At 39.6% G+C, this 17,571-nt stretch overlaps 2 protein-coding genes across 2 annotated transcripts; one reads left to right on the forward strand and one right to left on the reverse strand.

Moving 5' to 3' along the window:
- Positions 1-253: 253 nt before the first annotated feature.
- On the reverse strand, positions 254-1,944 carry LOC129246089 (uncharacterized). The gene has a single exon (XM_054884624.1). It carries the CDS (start codon positions 1,751-1,753, stop codon positions 1,067-1,069), a length of 687 nt encoding a protein of 228 aa, XP_054740599.1. The 5' UTR covers positions 1,754-1,944; the 3' UTR covers positions 254-1,066.
- An 8,762-nt stretch (positions 1,945-10,706) lies between these two features.
- Positions 10,707-15,923, forward strand: LOC129244389 (uncharacterized). Its single transcript, XM_054882010.1, has 3 exons — positions 10,707-11,878; positions 12,122-13,159; positions 13,310-15,923. The coding sequence occupies exons 1-3, from the start codon at positions 10,707-10,709 to the stop codon at positions 15,921-15,923; spliced, it is 4,824 nt and encodes a 1,607-aa protein (XP_054737985.1).
- The last annotated feature ends 1,648 nt before the right edge of the window (positions 15,924-17,571 follow it).

Below are 17,571 nucleotides of genomic sequence, written 5' to 3' on the forward strand. Positions count from 1 at the left end.
TTTTCTGTATTATATTTTACCCTCAAAATTTAAAGTAATAAAAATTGAAACCAAAGGTTTTAAAAAATATATAAGTGTATATATATTATAGTTTTTTTTTTTTAAATATATTTTTTGAATGATTTGTATTTTAAAAAGTAACCAAAATAATTTTTTTTCACAAAAATTTTTAACAAAAATACATACAAAGTTTTTTTTCAAAAATAAATTTTTTGTATACATAATTTATTTTTTTAATATATATTTTATCCTAAAAACTTAAAAAAATAAAAATTGATAAAAGAAAATTTGCCAAAAATTGTATGTTTTGAATTTAAAATTAAATATGAAAATGGAAACTAAGGATTTGGTTTTTGAAATTTTTAAGCCATTTAAAAGTTTTTGTTGATGTGAAAATGAAGAACAGAGTTTCAGTATTACTACATAAATTCTACAGTTTCTCGTGTTTATGAAATTTTTCCTGTATAACAAAAAAAGTTGATTGTTGATTATTGTAGCACAGTGCTGGCTCTGATCTTGCTAGCCTCTCATGTGGTGAAAATTTTAGCAACCAGATTTGTAGATGTATACCCGTAGATTTTAGAGCGCTAGACCTGTATCGAGTTTTGGTACCCGAGCATGCTGACGTCTGGAAATCTATTACTGTACTCTAAGAAGATAAGTAGGCAAACATCACTTCATTGTGGCTTCTTGATATTATCTATGTAATTTAGCGTTTCCCATTCTTTCGCATATACATATTTACATAGCTTTTTGTGTTTGGAAATGATTTAGAAACCGGACTGAATGGTTGAACTTGTTTTTTTGTTTTGTAATTTTAATGCAGTTTTTCATTTGCCTTTTTCGTCAACTCAATAATCTGCTTGAATAATTTCAGCTTTCAATGTCATGATCAGCTTCAAGCAAGTAACTGAAAGATGAAACTTTCAATGGAGTTGGGCAATCCTCCAGATAAGAACTTTCGGTGCACACCCACATACGTCATATTAGCAATCCTAACAGTCGCTAAACATCAAGCATTCATCGTGCAAAAATATGTTCCATATCTTTAATTGTTGCGCTAATTTCATGGACAAATTGGACCCACATATAGACAAGTACACTCGATCGGACGTATTAGTCTCGCCTTGGGTTTCTTGCATTCAGAAAATGCTGGGTACGGCGTACAAATCTTGCGGCAGTTGGCTGGTGATTTATTAACACTACATTTGGGTGGGTCACGTGCTCGTAGACAGCAAGGCAAACGAATTTTTACACAACGCTTATTCCCTTTTGCACAGGATCTTGGGTCCTCCTTGGTTATGTGTGCACAGGCTGTTTTCGGACAGTCAGTCTTCTTACGTTTCTCCATCGGTGGCAATTTAACTTTTTGAAAACAACAAATCTTTTTTGGCGCTATTTTGATATCCGGACATTCGTTCCAGGTCTGCGTATACTTACGCTTTGCTTTATCGGACGGTTTGTAGTAGAGATCATCGAAACGCGGCATTATGTCAGGACATGGATCCAGACAACATTCTGGGTTTAGCCACATAGATGGACGCTTATTCGTTTCACATTCGCCTTTGTCTTTCTTTTCTTGAAGACTCTTTTCGCTACACCTGGGCTCTTCGGAAGCACACTTAGAGCGATATCCCGGATGTTGGGACTTCGTGGTCAATGAACGTACCAGAGAACATGTCAGAGAATCTGAAACTGTTGCAGTTCTAATGGTTTGTAAGAGATTATTGCCAATCGTGCGGAAGAGCATCATTTTTAATACTTATTCAAGTAATTTCAAATATGAATGCCGACTACTTAGTCAGTAGCTGGAGATGCGTTAAAATTTTGAATTTCGTGGTTTCAAAGCAATAATTTCGTTTTTTTATATTGTTTTTTGTTTTTTTTTTGTTTTTTATAAATGTGAAAGAAAACTTTAGATTTTAGAATAAATTTAGGATTTTAAAATTGAAGTTTTTTTGTTTTTGAACTAGCTACTGAGATAACATTTCATTTTCCTTGATAATTTGAGCCGTTGAGCAAGTACGATCTGAGGCGTTATGAAGTAAAAGTCGAGAATATCCATGATTCAATTCAAGGCGCATTTATTAGAAGTGGTTTGGTACATAGAAATATTGCGACAAAAGGAAGTAGAATAGAAAAGGACGAACTATGTTGCACAGCCGACATAAAGTTGGAGCTGGAAGCATACGACGAAGGTGCGAATGGAAGCGCTTTTCGTCAATTCATTTTATGCTGTCATCCGGAAGTACACGGCGAAAGAAAACTGACAAATCAGCTGGTCTGCCGATACCACCTTTAATAGATTCGCCTTGATCCAATTATTAATGGTTTATTCATTTATGGCATTTGAGTTTTGGTACCGCCTTACAAAAGGTTGCATTTAAGAAGGATGAAGAATGTGGAAGAATTAGTTATGCTATGTATGCCAGAATATATTCCTTACCGTGCTGGGTCTGGAAATACCGAGCAGGTTCTTGCTCATAAGCGAAGCTTTCTTGCTGAAAGCGAAATGTTCTTTTTACACATTTTACTTTTCCTCCACTTTTACTCAAAATTTCTGGAACACAGTGTCTTGCTAAGCGAGCGAATTTGTCAACAGGGAACGTGAAAGTTTCTTACTCAGCAAACCTATTATTATTGGGTAATGAAAAATACCTACATATAAAAGAAATAATTTTAACTATTTTTATAGGTCCACAAAGTTAGCCAATAAATTGAAAAGCTTCGCTTTTTTCTACCAAAAAAATATTTGGCTATATTTTCTTAGACAACATGGACGACATATGAAGTGGTTCTCAGACGTTCCGATTAGTTGCGCAATTTGAGTAGATTGCGGCGCGTGAAGTTAAGTTGTGGTGTAACTTGTTGCACGAAAATTGAAAAAAGTCACAAAATGTGTGAATTTTTTTTTTAGCGAATTCGCGTTTTGAATGTCAAAATCAGCTGATACTTACCAGGAACTCCAATAATTCCAAGCAGAGTTTAAACAAACCAGATTATATTTATAACTTCTCTATCTGAGACTATCCAAAAAGGGTGTCCGCGCCAATAAAATCTATATACTGTGAGCGTCAAAATAAAGTGTACAAAGGATTTTGTTATAATATTGATTTTATTGCAGTCTTTTATAACAAAACAATATATTTTAATTCCATGTTTTTTAAATTAGTATTTTGATTCTCTACTAATTACTAGAAAACAACAAATAAATAAATTTTAACAACAAAAGTTGTAAGACAGAAACAAAATTTAGTGCATATTTTACGCGTCAAAATAAAGTGTACAGCGTACATCAATAGCATTTTAGGGATGTTTTACGCTAAAAAATATCGTTATATTTGGTTGTTTACTTCCTTTTTCGATGCATTGCAACTTTTTTCATATTGTTTTTTAATTGGTTGTGATCGGCAGAGTGAAAAGTTTGTGTGTAAATTAAATTCTATTATTTAGTTTTTTTAATAATGGGTAAACAAACTTCGACTGATGTTAGAGAACTGGTACTAAAGCTTCGCAATGAAGGTAAAACCTTTCGTGAAATTGGCTCTATTGTCAACAGAAGCCATAATACTGTGAAAAAAATAGTTGACAAATACAAAAAGTTCGGCAAAGTAGCAAATCGCCCAGGTGCAGGCCGTCCAAAAAATTTAAATGAGACTGAAGTAAGGTTTATAGTGCGTGATGTGAAGAAAAATCCCTTTAAAATTGCGGTCAAAATATCACAAGAAGTTTCAATTGCATCAGATACTAGCGTAAGTGCCAGTACAATAGGTCAAGCACGTTGCACGCAAATGGGTCCATGTAGGTCGTCGCCCACGGAAAAAGCCGCTAATATGGACAGTTAATAAAAAAAAACGTCTCGATTATGCAAAAAAATACGAAAATCGGGATGTTTCTTTCTGGAATAATGTCCTGTTTACCGATGAAAGTAAGTTCGAGGTATTTGGGCAGAAAAAACCGGTTAAAGTCTAGAGAACCAAAAATAAAGAGTATGCCGTCCAAAATTTGATAACCACAGTTAAGCACGGTGGGGGTTCGGTGATGGTGTGGGGATGTATGGCGGCAAGCGGAGTTAGCAATTTGGTTTTTATTGAAAGTACAATGAACAAAACATATTATCTGAATATTTTACAAAATAATTTACTAACCAGTGCACAGAAATTATACTTGCAGGGTTCTTGGATCTTTCAACAAAATAATGATCCCAAGCACACAGCAAAAATAGTAAAAGAATGGCTGCTTTATCGTACTCCTAAGACATTGGATCATCCTCCACAGTCACTGGACTTAAACCCTATTGAACATGTGTGGGAGCATTTAGACCACCAAATCCGGAAAAGGACAATCACCAATATGGATATGCTGAAACTCGCTATAAAGGAAGAGTGGGATAAAATTTCATCTGATGTGACAAAAAAACTAGTTTAGTCGATGCCCCGAAGACTGTCTTCCGTTATCAAAGCAAAAGGGGAATCAACAAAATATTAAATCGATATAATTTTTGTAAATATACATATCTCCGTACACTTTATTTTGACGCGTAAAATATGCACTAAATTTTGTTTCTGTCTTACAACTTTTGTTGTTGTAATTTATTTATTTGTTGTTTTCTAGTAATTAGTAGAGAATCAAAATACTAATTTAAAAAACATGAACTTAAAATATATTGTTTTGTTATAAAAGACTGAAATAAAATCCATACTATAACAAAATGCTTTGTACACTTTATTTTGACGCTCACAGTATATCTGATACTATCTGCCTAATTTTGTCTCAATTTGATAAAGAAGGAATACGATTTTCTATAGCGACTTGTGTATGAATACTTTTAAATAATCATGCGACACTCCATAAGGATTGTCCGCAAATCATTTTAAAGTTCGGCGCAAATACAAGTCTACCCCGTTCAACAAAAAAAAATCGTTTTTTTTCATTCATTGTTTTTTCTCATTATCTGTCCATATATTTTTCACTTTGCTTGTAACAGATTTTGATTTATTGACATAAACAGTAAATTTGAATACTTTTCAAAAAACAAAATTTTTTTTCGCCTATAAACTTTTGCTGTTTGTGTGCCTTCTTAGACGATTATTTCCTTTAAACATCATACCAGTACTCGAACATCTTCAGAGCTCTGTTCTTTCTTTCAAATCTTTTCCACTCTACCACAGCATTTAAACGATTTCTGCTTAGAGATGATGCAGGCGAGTGTAGTCCTTCATTGGAGCAGCAGTTTCCGATCGTGGCAACTTTGCTTGTGATTTTTCGTACACCTCCAAATCTTCCGCACAGGTGCAATTCGGAAAGTCTATGTGGGTTTTGTTGAAGACACGTTTGTTGCGGGTCATTTTGTAATAGAGATCGTCGAAGCGCAATACTGCAGCCTGTCGATTGCGCAACGTTTGCGCGTAGCGCTCCTCGCCATTGCGGTAATAGTAACCGTCGTCAAATTCGCTTAAACTTGATTTCTTGTCTGAATTTGTTCCATAGTGCACCATGCGGCATGAACCGAAAAGCCTCAACATCGATTGATTGTTGCATACCGCCCGGTTAATGATATTCAAATGAGACATCGTGCAAGTTAGCGTTTAAAGATTTCAATTTACTATCGCAACTTGGTTCTGGGGTTAACTCGGTGTTCACATGTGTTTATCTGCCCAAGTCAATATTTTTTTTTTTACTTTTAGAATTTGGCTAACAATAATTTTATTTTCATTAATTTTCTAATAATAAAATATTTGAAGTGAAGTTTGAAACGGCCTGGTGTACTGAGACGAGAACTACAAGAAAGTTACAGAGTTTAATCGAATGACAGTAACTAAAGGAGGTATATGTTTTTGTTGTAGTATGAGCTTTATTTTTATAAAAACAAAAAAAAAAACTGTGCTTAAAATTTTGCAACGCGGTGTATATGAGTTCCAATTATAGGGGCACGAACTAGCAGTGGTTAGGGCAAGTCTGAAGGGCATGCGGTAAAGACTGCTAATAATTTCGTAGATTTAGTAGATTTCCGTTTCCGCTAAGGACTCTAAATGCAAAAATCTCTTTCAAGCTATTTGACAACAAAAACTGTTAACCTTTGTTTTAATTAAATTTGTAGCTATGCCCACAAGCCAAAGTATATGGGGTCCTTCATCAACAGATTTGCAAAAGATATTTGCCGCATAGTTTCCTTTTAATTACATGCAGTTATTTGGTCATTTGGTTAATGTATGAAATATGGCGACACAAATGGCTCATAAATTATAAAGGATATGTGTTGACGACTGTGGAAAAGCGCAACAACATCTGTCACTCACACACATGCATGTGCACACAGCTTAGTCATGCGAAAACAAAAAGTATGAATAACTTTGCTAGGACGACTATGTAGTTGTGTACAGTTAGCCTGTATATTATTTGTTTATGCGAGCGTTAAAAAGTGGCACGAATAATGGACGCCTTTTAGCAGCTTGCTAACTGAAATGCTAATTTCAACGACAGACGCCGGCAACGACAGTGACGCCAAGTAACTCAAAAAAAGCAAAAAAAATCTAACTACGGCTAGCAATGACGTTGACACGCAAGTGACTATTCTCCTTATGCCACGTGCCACAGGGAACTATTTATGCATATAACAACATATGAATATTGTAAATAAAGGGTCCTTTAACGGACGCGCCTAGATGTTGTTTTAAAATAAAAAATGTAAAAGTTTAGATTCTTTAAGGTTTCACAAGTTTGATTCAAAATACGGCTCTTAACAATTATTTGTGAAAACTGACATAATTTAAATGTCCACTATGAAACTCCGTTATAGGTAAACTCCGCCAAACAGTCGATTCGTGAATGTCATGAATTGTTGAGGACGTCGAGATATGAATGTTGAAGGTTGATCACCCCCACTTTGCGCTATAGCAGGAATATTTTCAACAGCACATTTCGTTTTTGGTCTGCCAGTCCATTTCCTCTACTCGAGAGAATCAGCTGCTGAAACTTTTTCACCAACCTTTGCTTTGTCAACTCATTCGGACGATTATCTCCGCCAAAAACCCAACGAATTTCGTGGTATACTGTTCTTAAAAGTCGGCAATTTTCGTAATAAGTTTCAGTAATTTTAAGAAGTTGTTCTATTGTGTAAAATTGTACATCTGCCTAGTTGATAAATGTCAAAAATAGCATAAAAAAGGCACCGTCTAAGAATTAGGTGACGACCAGAGTGAGCGCTGAAAGCCGAGCCGGGATTGTCAGTGCGATAAAGATTGTCAGTGCGATAAAACTGATTACATACAAGTCAATACAAATAAGCTTGTGTATAACACAGTGAACGCCGACAAGAGCAGAGAGCAAAGCCAATGAGTGCGAGAAAACAGTTTCAAAGCGTTTTGCGCGCTTTTCAGCATTGTTGATGTTTACTTTTTAGAGTGCAGTTATGGTTTTTAATGGTTTAAAAATAAAAAAAAAAAAAAATGGATGTCGATCAAATAATAAGTGAAATTTTTTCCCGGCCTGCTTTGTGGGACCAAAAAAACAAATTGTATCACAATCGTGTTTGTGTGGAAAAACTGTGGACATCGGTTGCAGCAGAAATAAAAGTACCAAGTAAGTAATATTACATATTATTTGAGTTTATTGAGGCATAGATAGTTACAAAAGTGATCTCAAATTAATCTACCATTCTTGATGCTAGTTTTATTGAATTCATTTTGCGGTTCTTTTGTGGTTTGCTTCTCAACTTTTTCTCTCAAGTTTTCATCCAAACCCTCTCGATCAATGATAATATTGTGCAGTAGGCAAATTGCCTTAATAATTACTTCGGCAAGGGAAGGATCGGTTTCTATCGGTTTCCATAAAATTCTAATTTTGGCATTTATAAGTCCAAAAGCGCATTCAATGCACTTTCTATCCCTTGAAAGGCGCGCATTAAAATACTCGTGGTCTTCAGTGCAGTGTTTTCTGCTATATGGCCGTAATAAACATTCCAAAAGGGGATAGGCTTCATCACCAAGAAAAACATATGGCAAAGTTTGCTTAGTATTTGGTAGACTTGTGCTTCGTGGTACCTGTAGTTCCCCAGTTTTTAAAAGTTTATAAATTTGAGAAGAACTGAAAGTACCACCATCACTTTGCTTTCCATACCCTCCAACTTCGATCGCAATAAATTCGCAGTTGGCATCGGAAATACCTTGTAACACAATGGAAAAAAAATGTTTCTAATTATAAAACATTGAGCCAGAACTTACTGGACACTTGATACGTATGTGCTTTCCATCAATAGTACCAATGCAATTTGGGAAGTTCCATAAATTCCAGTATTGCGCTGCAACTTCTTCCAAGTGATCGGGTACTTTTTCCCCCGGCCCGGAGTTTTCAGAGGGGCCCGGACTCGAGATTATACGTATTTATATGAATTAGACATCATTGGAAAGGGCCCGCATTTGCAATTTTCCCCCGGGGCCCGGATTCTCCCCCGGGGCCCGGGTATGCTCTCTACGGCCCTGCTGGCACCTTAATAAAATGTGTCCAGTTTTTTTTTAGTTTCACACCTATCTAATTAAATGTTTCAATTTTCATTCGGGTATATTGTTGAAATTTAGCTGGATATTTTCTTAAATCATTATATAAATGATGAAATTCACCAAATTCATTCCTTTTTAGTGTAATTGGATGTTTTCCAAACTCTTTTGTGTTAATAATTGCATTAATCACACTAGGAGAAGCAAAATACTCTTCATCAGATGAATCCATTACCGTGTACAGCAATTTTATAAACACAAATGAACAACAAAACTAAATGGCATAAGAGCAAAACACATGGAATAAACAGAATTTCAGCGCTGATTCTCGCATTCACTGTGTTATATACAAATTTTCTTCTCGCATGAAAATAAGCGTCAATAAGCTCGGCTCGGCTCCGCTCGGCATCAGCGCTCACTCTGCTCGCACCCTTATTCGCAACTGGCAGCTCGGCGTCACGCTTGAAAGACCCTTTAGTAATGGGAAATATCAAGAAAAATATGTTTAGGAAAATGGACGCGCACTGTGATTAGGCGCCAGCCTTTAGTGTAGAGCGGGTGAAATGCTAAAATATGCAAAACAAGCGGAATTTTTCGATTTGCGCCTACTTAGGCTGCACGAGAACTGCTTTAGGCGCGCAGCTTTTACTAAGTACAACAGCGAAAAATTTGCATGCGTTCGCGTAATATTAGCGCAGGTGCATTTGAATGTACTTAGGCCACTAAGCTACCTAAAAAATTAAAACAAAAAAATGGAAAAAATCCATCCTCCTGAAAGTACGCCACGATACCAGAAGGCACTTTAGCGCTTTTAAGTAATTTTCCTTCGAGATAAGCTCAGCAACTTAGCGAGTTAACCCAATTAGTTTTTTTTTATTTATTTATTTATTTTTTTTCTTTTCCTTTTGCTATTATTTGCTAGCACGCGTGCAAATGGCCTTTCAGTGATTGGCATTCACTGTATGGAATCATTCTACCTTAATGCCCTCAAAGGCCTCCTGGTAGCGCGCGTCATCACGCCATCACGCCTTGACTTCCTTCCTATGTGTGTTTGTTTGTAATTTTACTGCCCATCATTTCCTTATTGCTTACTTCACTTCTTCAACACGCCGTATGGCTTTTAAAATTCGCTCATAATTTGCCGACTTTGTTGCTGCAATTAACTATGTATGTATGAATACGCAAGTGGAGCGAAACAGTAGCGAGTTGCTGCATGTTGCATGAACCGACCCGGTTGTATACTGGCATTTGCATTTGCAACTATTTTTGTGAATTGTGAATGCAATGCAGTTAAAAGCGTCCGAGCAGGTCCGCGAAGCATTAGAAACTCATTTTGAGTAATATTCATAAAAGCGAAGCGCAGAGTTGCCGCTGAGTGCTGGAAATTGTTTCGCACTTTGGCGTTTTTGACGGCTGCTTTTAAACGCTATGAATTATTAAGTATATTGCATTAAGGCTTGAATACTAGAGTTGATAAAAGCCTCGCCTCACGGCCGGTGAGTTGAAAGAACACGAACGCCACTGCCAACCGGCATCATAGCAGTTGTGAGCTTAGTAGAATAGCACATCGAAAGTTTTATAAGAGTATTAGCGCTAAGGTTTAAATACTAAGTTTTATACAGATTCCATAACGAGATCACAAGAGAAGTTAGTCAGCCCAGAAAGACGATGGATAGTATTAAGAGAAGTAAAAAGTGCTGAGTGTTGAGTGCTGAGTGCTTTCCGCAAGATATTTTCAGCGAGGCATATCAGACGATGTACAAATTGTGTCGGGGCATTCCATACGGTGACTTAGAGGTGGTATTACGCTTGAAAGTTATTATACGGCTTTATATTTGGTCAAGCCAGATGTGGGTAACAATGTTTCGAAATGGAGGTGAAAAAAAAAACATTCAACTCTGTTCAGAATCCGTCCAGTCTGGCACCACCTTAAGATGTTCATCAATTCGTCCAGTCTAGCACCACCTCAATTTATAGCATTATTGGTATTATTTCTTCGAATTCATCTATGCACAGTTAGCTTTAAACAGTTAGCTTTAAACAGTTAGCTTTAAACAGTTATTGAAAAATGAGACGCTCAATAAATTTAGTACTTGTACAGCATCGGAGTAATCAAGTCTTTGTCTTTTGCTTAAACATTTTGGTGCCTCCTGTGAGGACAAATAATTAAATTGTGAAATAGAACCGTTTAATTAAATTATTGTTCAGCTAATGGCAGAATTAAATTTGCGCGCTTCGGCAATAAAGGCCATTAAACGCATACACGATCGGGTGAGTGGATTCCAGCAGGGTGCATTTGATGAATTTTATCTGGAGCAAGAGTTGAAATCATTGTCAGCACATTATGCACGTTTCGTGACCAACCATGAGCTGTTGGTGGGCAATGCAGCAAACGCCGAGTTGGAGGCCCACGAGAAGTTATGGGAAGAGGTTGAAGGTATTTACAACAATGCATGTACCCACTTGAACCGTGCAATCATGGGTGCAAAACCGAGTCAGTCTGCTGTGATGTTTGTGCGAGAGTGTGAGGTTAAGTTAGAACCGCTTGCAATTCCAACGTTCGATGGAACTATGCAGAATTGGCTGGCGTTTAAGGACGTTTTTGAATTGCTTGTCCACAATACAGACTATCCTGAGGCCTACAAGTTAGGCAAGTTGCGGCAGGCAGTAAGCGCAAGTGCTGTACCGCTCGTCGGGAGTGTATATTCTGGGGGATACGCTGATTTATGGAAGGCGCTTAAAGAACGTTTTGACAATAGAAGGCAACTGGCTGAGACTCATGTGTCACGCTTACTCAATATCAAGCCGACAACTGAGGACACACCAACTGCGTTACTGTTCATCGTCGACACGGTACATGAATCACTACGAGCTTTACATGTCATGGGTCTACCAGTGGCCGAATGGGATGCTGTGGTCGTACCGATAATAGTTTCGAAACTTCCGATAACTACACAGCGCGAATGGAACATGAGCTGTTCACCCACCGAAATTCCGAGCCTCGATGAGCTGCTTACGTTTTTGGGTCAGCGGGCTCATAGCCTCAGCACAACAGTTGTCACATGGAGCAATGGGGTTGAATTTACGTCCAAGAGTCATCAACGCGCTGGTGGTCCGTCAAGAGCTGTCAGATCACACGTCGTATCTGCAGAGGAGGGTAAATGCACATACTGCCAAGGTGCACATCGTATTATGAAATGCGCACGCTTTCTTGGGATGAAATACGAAGACAGAATTACTGCTGCAAAGGCTACAAAGCTTTGTTTTAACTGCCTAAAGCAAGGTCATTCAGCAAAACAATGCCCATGGGGGAACTGCCGTCACTGTGGTCGTAAGCACAACTCATTACTTTGCCGCGAATCATTATCTAAGAATCCATCAGAGTCAGTGTCAACGTGTCCGGAAGGAGCCGTCACTGCTATTGCATCCAGAAATTCGAATCTCTGACTAGAGCCTGCTGTGGTAGGTTGCCTTGCCAACGCGAGTTCAACAGTGCTATTGGCAACTGCGCGTGTATACGCATGCGGCAACTCTACCGATGGACATCTGGCGTGGGTGCTCTGTGATCCCGGATCACAGGTCAGTTTTATAACAGATAAATTAACTAACTCTTTGTCTCTTCATAGGAGCAAATGCGAAGTTTCGGTGGAAGGAATCGGAGCTTACTCCTACGCACGTACACGTGGGCGTGTCACACTCACGTTAAAATCGCTATATTCCAGTTTCAGTTTGGAAATCGTTGCACTTGTCATGCAGTCAATTACTAAGGTCATCCCAACAGTGCATATTGACATGACACGGTGGCAGCATTTGAATGGTCTAGAATTGGCCGATACGCAGTTCGGCATTCCTAGCAATATCGACATTCTTATTGGTGCGGATGTATGGGGAAAAGCAGTCGAAGGGGACATAAGACTCGGTGGCCTCAATGAGCCACACGCCCAGCGAACCCGCTTCGGCTGGGTTGTCTTCGGTCCAGTGCCAGCAGCGCAGCCAGCAACGCCGCCAACTCTTTCCTTCAGCACCCAGCAAGGCGAAGAGGACGCACGCTTGGAGGAGCTCGTACGAAGCTTTTGGAAGTTAGAGGAAGTGCCTTCACAAGATTGTAACGGCGAAGATGAATGTGAGAAAATCTTTTTGACCACACACTCCCGCACAAGGGAAGGGCGCTACATGGTTCATATACCATTTCATCCTGACGCACCGGCTTTGGGCAACTCATACGCCCATGCTTTACGACAATTTCACCTTCTTGAACGACGACTAGCAGCGAATTGTGAGCTCAAGAAAAAATACATTGCCTTCATGCGCGAATACGCGGACCTCGGCCATATGGAACCCGTTAGTCACATTGGAGATGGGGGGGTCAACTACTACATCCCTCACCATGCGGTTCTGGAAAAGTTCCGCGTTGTGTTCAATGCTTCAGCGCGGACCACGAGCGGCCTCTCACTGAACGACGTCCAGTTGGTGGGAGCCACGATTCAAGAACCACTTGTGAATATCATCTTTCGTTTTCGGTGTTTTCGCGTAGCATTAACAGCAGACATCGAGAAAATGTTCCGTCAAATTCTGATAACTCCCGAACATAGGGATTTCCAACGCATTATTTGGAGAGAATCACCAGACACTGACCTAGCAGTATACCGTTTAACTACAGTGACGTATGGGATGGCTTGTAGCCCGTACAACGCAGTTCGCGCACTCAATCAATGCAGTTATGATAACTACAACGTAGTCGCAGATGGCCATCAGTCGATTGTTGCGCGCGATGCGATTCTGTCATAATTTTATGTAGATGATTTTCTTATCAGTTGTGACACTGAGGATAAAGCCTTCGAACTCGCTGTCAATGTGAGTGCGATTTTGTCGGCCGGACAATTCCGTTTACGAAAATGGAATTCTAATAGTGGTGAGGTTGTAAAGCGTTTAATTAGTAACAATTCCTCAATCGTAGAGTTAGCAAGTGAACCATCGACGGCAACTGTGCTTGGTCTAAGTTGGGACCCAACAACAGATGAGATCTTTTTCAAAGCGAATCTAAACCAGAACATCGGATGTCTCACAAAACGTCGGGTTTTAAGTGAGGTCGCCAAACTATTTGATCCTACTGGCATGCTTGCTCCAATTGTTATTGCCGGGAAGATATTTATTCAGAAGTTGTGGTCTGCTGGCTTAGAATGGGATGCACCACTCCCAGATGCACTTCAAAATACGTGGGTCTTATTTTACAGAGAACTTGACGTGATAAACCGTATCCGTGTACCACGATGGTTAGGTTTGGCTGAGGGTAAGACTACTATGCTACTTGGGTTTTGTGATGCAAGTCCACTTGCCTATGCGGCTGTCCTCTATACTAGGACAACAGACGGTGAAGGTCGGTCAACTGTATCATTGCTAACAGCTCGCACCAAAGTGGCGCCACTCAAGGGTGCAACGATTCCTCGCCTAGAACTTTGTGCGGCACATTTACTCGCATCCACACTTGACAGTGTGCGGACTGCTTTACGTCTAACGGACGCTTCTTATCATTTATGGTCCGACTCGCGAATCGTGTTATGTTGGTTACGTAAACCTCCAACTACTCTCAAGCAGTACATTTCCAATCGTGTTCGTCACATTCAAGAGCTGACATCACCAGATCGTTGGCATTATGTACGGTCTGCACAAAATCCGGCAGACTGTGCCAGTAGAGGTATCCGAGCATCAGAGCTGGTTGAACATCAGTTGTGGTGGCAAGGGCCAAAATGGCTTATGGACAAACAGCTACCAATTTCCTTTGGGATCGAATTAAAAGATGACGAGCTTGACATTGTACGTGGTGAACAGAGAGTGTCATCATTTGTAGCAACGACGGCCCACGCGAGCATTCTTACAACTCGACGTCTAGACGGCCAAATAATTCCATTAAGCGAACGCTTTAGTTCATTGCAAAAGCTTCTTCGTACCGTGGCAATCGTACTTCAGTGGCTACCAGTTCGCCGACATTTGCGAAGACTGATCGTCAATCCTACAGAAATGGACGATGCTCTTAACGTGCTAATCCGAAACGAGCAATATACCTTTGCGACTGATATGTCTCTGATTCGGAAGGGATCGGAAATATCCAGCTCCAGCAAACTAAGGTCATTGAACCCTTACATAGATTGTAACGACATATTGCGAGTCAGGGGTCGTATTGGTCACGCTGACCTTCCAGAAGATCGACGTTTTCCGATAATTTTACCGAAGCATGGGAGTTTGGTACACTTACTCATCCGACACGCACATGAAACCACGCTTCATGGTGGGGCGCAAATCACTCTTCAAGCTCTTCGCGCACGGTACTGGATATTGAACGGAAGGCAAGCAGTCCGAAGCTTCGTGCAGACTTGTGTTATTTGCCGACGACATCGAGGCGTAACGTTATCTCAGCAGATGGCATCCTTACCCAGGCATCGCATTACTGCAGCACGGCCATTTATATCTTCAGGCGTCGACTATTGCGGGCCTTTTACAGTGCGCATCGGCACAAAAAGATCGCGTACAACGATCAAAACATATCTAGCTGTTTTTGTTTGCATGGCGACCAAGGCCGTGCATATTGAAGTTGTTGATGATCTTTCATCACCTGCATTCTTAGATGCATTTACGCGATTTACAAGTAGACGAGGTCCATGTCGAGATCTCTATAGTGACAACGGTACTACGTTCACAGGTGCTAACCGTTTGCTTAAAGAAGACTTGGCTGCTTGGCAGAACGACAACAACCAACAAAGTTTGGCGAATCTCAGTACTCATTGGCACTTTATCGCTCCCAGCGCTCCTCATCAAGGTGGTCTCTGGGAGGCTGCGGTAAAATCTGCCAAATATCATTTGGTGCGCCTCGTTGGAGCGCAGTCATTATGGTATAGCCAACTTCAGACTTTGGCGACACGTATTGAAGCATGCCTAAATTCTCGTCCGCTAACACCTATATACGATGATCCCAATGATAAGTTAGCTTTGACCCCTGCCGACTTTCTGGTTGGCGCTCCACTGGTTGCAGTCCCTGAAGCTGACATCAGAACAATTCCGTCGAACCGTATTAAGCACTGGCTCTGGCTGCGTCAGATACATCAACAATTTTGGCAACGATGGAGCGAGGAATATTTATCTACCCTTCAAACTCGAAACAAGTGGCAGACGAAATCAAGAGACGTAAAGATCGGAGACATAGTCATCGTAAGACATGAGAACTTACCACCAACATATTGGCGCTTAGGGCGCGTAACTGCGGTTCATCCGGGCAGCAATGGTCTAATACGTAATGTCACGCTTCAGACGGCGAACGGTATGATGACGCGTGCGGTACAGAAATTGTGCCGGCTTCTGGACGCAGAGCATTTTGAGGCCAGCGCCTCAACCGGGCAGGATGTTCAGAATCCGTCCAGTCTGGCACCACCTTAAGATGTTCATCAATTCGTCCAGTCTGGCACCACCTCAATTTATAGCATTATTGGTATTATTTCTTCGAATTCATCTATGCACAGTTAGCTTTAAACAGTTAGCTTTAAGCAGTTATTGAAAAATGAGACGCTCAATAAATTTAGTACTTGTACAGCATCGGAGTAATCAAGTCTTTGTCTTTTGCTTAAACAAACTCGTTCTTTAATACCACTACATAGTTCACGGAAAAGTCAAAGCATCCTGCCAAATTTGTGGTGTTTATTGACCCATTACAGTATCGAATAAAAGAGGAAAGCGGTGACTCCAAATATTCCATGCTGGTAATATAAACGTCGAAGAGGCTCTGATAACCTGGTATGTAATTATAATAAAAAGAAATGGAAATGATGGAAGAGACTCTGGTATGTAGTTAAAATGATGGAAACCCTAGAGTGGTAAGCACTCAGCATGTAAGCAGGAGAGTCAGAAAACGAAAAGATTTAAAGAATCATTTACAAACTATAACTTCCAAATAACGTCTCACCCAATGGTCCTAAAAGTGAACTACTCTGCTGAAATAAATAGTATCAGAATCTTTACAAGGATTGTAGGTGAAATACTATGGAGCTTTAATAATTCCAGGTACAGTAACTTATACCTCTAATTTGGGCGCTACCGCGGATTAAATGACTATAATGCCTATTGAGTTTCCGACTTGAAAAGAACGATAGGCGAGTTTGCCAACAGAAAGAGGTGCACACGGATAACTTGTTGATGAAAGTAACAACAGAGCCAGTATATACTCGAGCTCTTACTCGAGCTCAGCCAAGTAGCAGCAGTGTTTTCCAGATGAGGGTCTTTGATGCTATGAAGAAGGCACCTCTCCTTTTACAAGTCATATGGTTGGGGGTTTAAAATGTAAATCAATAAGAGTTAATGTAATGAACTCAGGAAGAAACGATGGATGCCACTTCTTTTATGTCACTTGATTGTTTTAGTGCCATACTCTGCTAGATTCCCGAACCTAGTAAATGAAAGGGTAGATGAGATGGCAACTCATTGTTCTGATAGTAAAATTTGCATGGTCCACTACGTTACTCTAACAGGACTCCCAACATAAACATAAAACATGGTTTCAAACCTCGCAGAGGGTATTTCCTACTATAAATGGTGCTTCGCTCAAATAGTAGAAGCTATCATGAACGTAAGCTCAGCTGGTGTTATCGAAAACTCATTGGATGTATCAAAGGATGCAGCGCAAAGTGTTGCTGAGCAATCTTCAACGTCGATATCTCAAAGTTCTCAGCAATTAGGAATTCATAAATCAACTGTTAAGTGGATTTCTCCTGTAGACATGGTCTTATTTGCCATTGAAATGAAGCAATTTTTAATATGTAATTTTTAAGAGCAGTATTTTGAATATTTTTGAGATTTAGTGAAACTTGAAAGAATCTAGATTTTTACATGTTTTATTCTACAACAGCATCTAAGCACGTATTTTGAAAGTCCCTTTATTCGACTTTTCGATAGAAAGCTGCTAAACTTACACCAGCAGATTCAAGTTACTCCCAGCATCGATTACAATCACGCATATATGATCCTGGACTGACAGTAAACTCTATGTTGGAGTGCGCGTACCGGGATAATCGACTCACTTCTCTCAAACCTC

The sequence above is a fragment of the Anastrepha obliqua genome, chromosome 4, assembly GCF_027943255.1.
Source record: "Anastrepha obliqua isolate idAnaObli1 chromosome 4, idAnaObli1_1.0, whole genome shotgun sequence".
NCBI classification, from domain to species: domain Eukaryota; kingdom Metazoa; phylum Arthropoda; class Insecta; order Diptera; family Tephritidae; genus Anastrepha; species Anastrepha obliqua.

What these genes read in the sequence shown, in the direction of transcription:
- LOC129244389 (XM_054882010.1), top strand. Translation starts at nt 10,707, where the DNA reads ATGGCAGAATTAAATTTGCGCGCTTCGGCAATAAAGGCCATTAAACGC. An exon ending in TTATCTAAGAATCCATCAGA is followed by an intron (nt 11,879 to 12,121) that starts GTCAGTGTCAAC and finishes GTCTCTTCATAG; the next exon opens with GAGCAAATGCGAAGTTTCGG. An exon ending in TACCGTTTAACTACAGTGAC is followed by an intron (nt 13,160 to 13,309) that starts GTATGGGATGGC and finishes TTTTCTTATCAG; the next exon opens with TTGTGACACTGAGGATAAAG.
- LOC129246089 (XM_054884624.1), bottom strand. Translation starts at nt 1,753, where the DNA reads ATGATGCTCTTCCGCACGATTGGCAATAATCTCTTACAAACCATTAGA.